The sequence below is a fragment of the Mirounga leonina genome, unplaced genomic scaffold (assembly GCF_011800145.1).
Source record: "Mirounga leonina isolate KUSES-001 unplaced genomic scaffold, KU_Mleo_1.0 Mir_114, whole genome shotgun sequence".
Lineage (NCBI taxonomy): Eukaryota > Metazoa > Chordata > Mammalia > Carnivora > Phocidae > Mirounga > Mirounga leonina.
In genome coordinates, this window is record NW_023270265.1 from 53,983,548 (window position 1) to 53,985,243 (window position 1,696).

Consider the following 1,696-nt stretch of genomic DNA (forward strand, 5'->3'; position numbering starts at 1 on the left):
AGGTTGGTTGCAGAATCTGCTCTTAGGCGCCGGACCTTAGGCAATGGAGGCCATCTCGGTGGGCTCAGGGACAGGGCAGGTGGGGCCCAGCAGGGCAGGAAGCGGGGCTGGTCACCATGGAAACTGGCCATGTCCCAGGTGGTAAAGGGAGTGACAGTGAGGAGGGGTCTTCCTGTGAGCCGGGGTCTGCACTCTTCCTGGCTGATGGCCCTGCTGGGGAGCGGTCCCCCGTTCAGGTGCTCATGCTTCTTGGGAGAAGTGGCAGGAAGCTCCGGCATTTCCCCTGCTTGTCCAGATGCTCTCGTGGGCACCCTGTGTTCCTGGCAGCTCTGGTGCAGAGGAAGAGAGCCTGGTGGCGGGCAGGAGGCTGTGAGCAGATGAGAGGAGGGGCATTTGGGACTTTTCCTCCTGCAGCTGGCACTCAGGAGGAACCCGGGGCTCGGAGGAGTTTGGTCAGAGCCTCCCTGATGTCATGATTCTGCAGGCAGTAAATGCTGGGATTGGGCAGTGGCGTCACAACTGAGTAGACCACGGACACCAGCTTGTTGAGGTCGAAGGAGCTGGCGGTGTGAGGCCAGGCGTACATGAAAATAGTGGTGGTGCAGAAGGTGGCCACCACCACCAGGTGGGAGGCGCAGGTGGAGAAGGCTTTCCAGCGGCCGGCCCATCCCAGGATTCTCAGCACCGTGGCCAGGATGTGTGCGTAGGAGACCACGGTCACCAGCAGGGAGGTTGCGAGCACAGCCAGGGCTGCCACGAAGTCCAAAACTTCGAGGTGTCAGAGTAGGGGTGAGATGTCACAGAAGAAGTGGTTGAGGACATTGGGGCCACAGAACCTGAGGCGGAAGATGAGAGCCATGGACACGAAAGAGGCCAGGAAGCCGCCCAGCCAGGCGCTGAGGGCCAGGTACAGACAGAGCTTCCAGTTCATGGTGGCTGGGTAGTGCAGCGGGCGACAGATGGCCAGGTACCAGTCACAGGCCATGGTGGCCAGGAGGAAGCACTTGGAGGAGCTGAGCGAGAGGAAGAGAAACAGCTGGGTGAGGCATCCCGAGTAGGAGATGGTCCTTGCCCACACCAGGAGGCCAGCCAGCAGCTTGGGGACGGTCACCGAGGTGTAGAGGGTCTCCAACAAGGATAGGTTGGCCAGGAAGAAGTACATGGGCGTGTGCAGTTGATGGCTGGCTCGGATGGTCACCACGATGACCAGGTTCTCCAGGATGGTCACCAGGTATGTGATGAGGAATACCTGAAAAGCAGCTCCCGAAGGTGGCACAGTTCTGGGAAGCCCAGTAAGATGAATTCTGTTACCAGGATCTCAGTGGGGTTGCTCATGGCCCTCCCTGGTGGGGAGGTTCCTTCTGAGCACCCTGGAACAGCAGAGAGATGCAGGTGTGATTGTCCGCTGAGGGCTGAGAAGGGTCTCTCAGGTGCTGCCCTACTGACCTGTCACCACCCACCCTAAGTCTAACACATAGTTACCCAGAGCTAGCACCCAGCAAAGGGGCGTTGGGTGCAGATACTCTTTCTCCCGATTTCATATAGAAGCCCTCAGGTGTAGGCTCTTCCTGCCCCAACACACAGGTACAGGGCCAGGTGTGTGTGCACCCATATGTGCACACATACACACACACACCCATCCTTCCAGGTGCACACACACATACGCACACCAGGTGTGCACTTTCTACACACTCCC

General features: G+C 59.1%; 1 protein-coding gene across 1 annotated transcript; it reads right to left on the reverse strand.

Moving 5' to 3' along the window:
- Positions 1-421: 421 nt before the first annotated feature.
- On the reverse strand, positions 422-1,496 carry LOC117998663 (olfactory receptor 6-like). Its single transcript, XM_034987485.1, is given in 2 exon segments — positions 422-1,251; positions 1,254-1,496. Coding segments are annotated over 2 exon segments (912 nt in total). The 5' UTR covers positions 1,336-1,496.
- Positions 1,497-1,696: the final 200 nt, after the last annotated feature.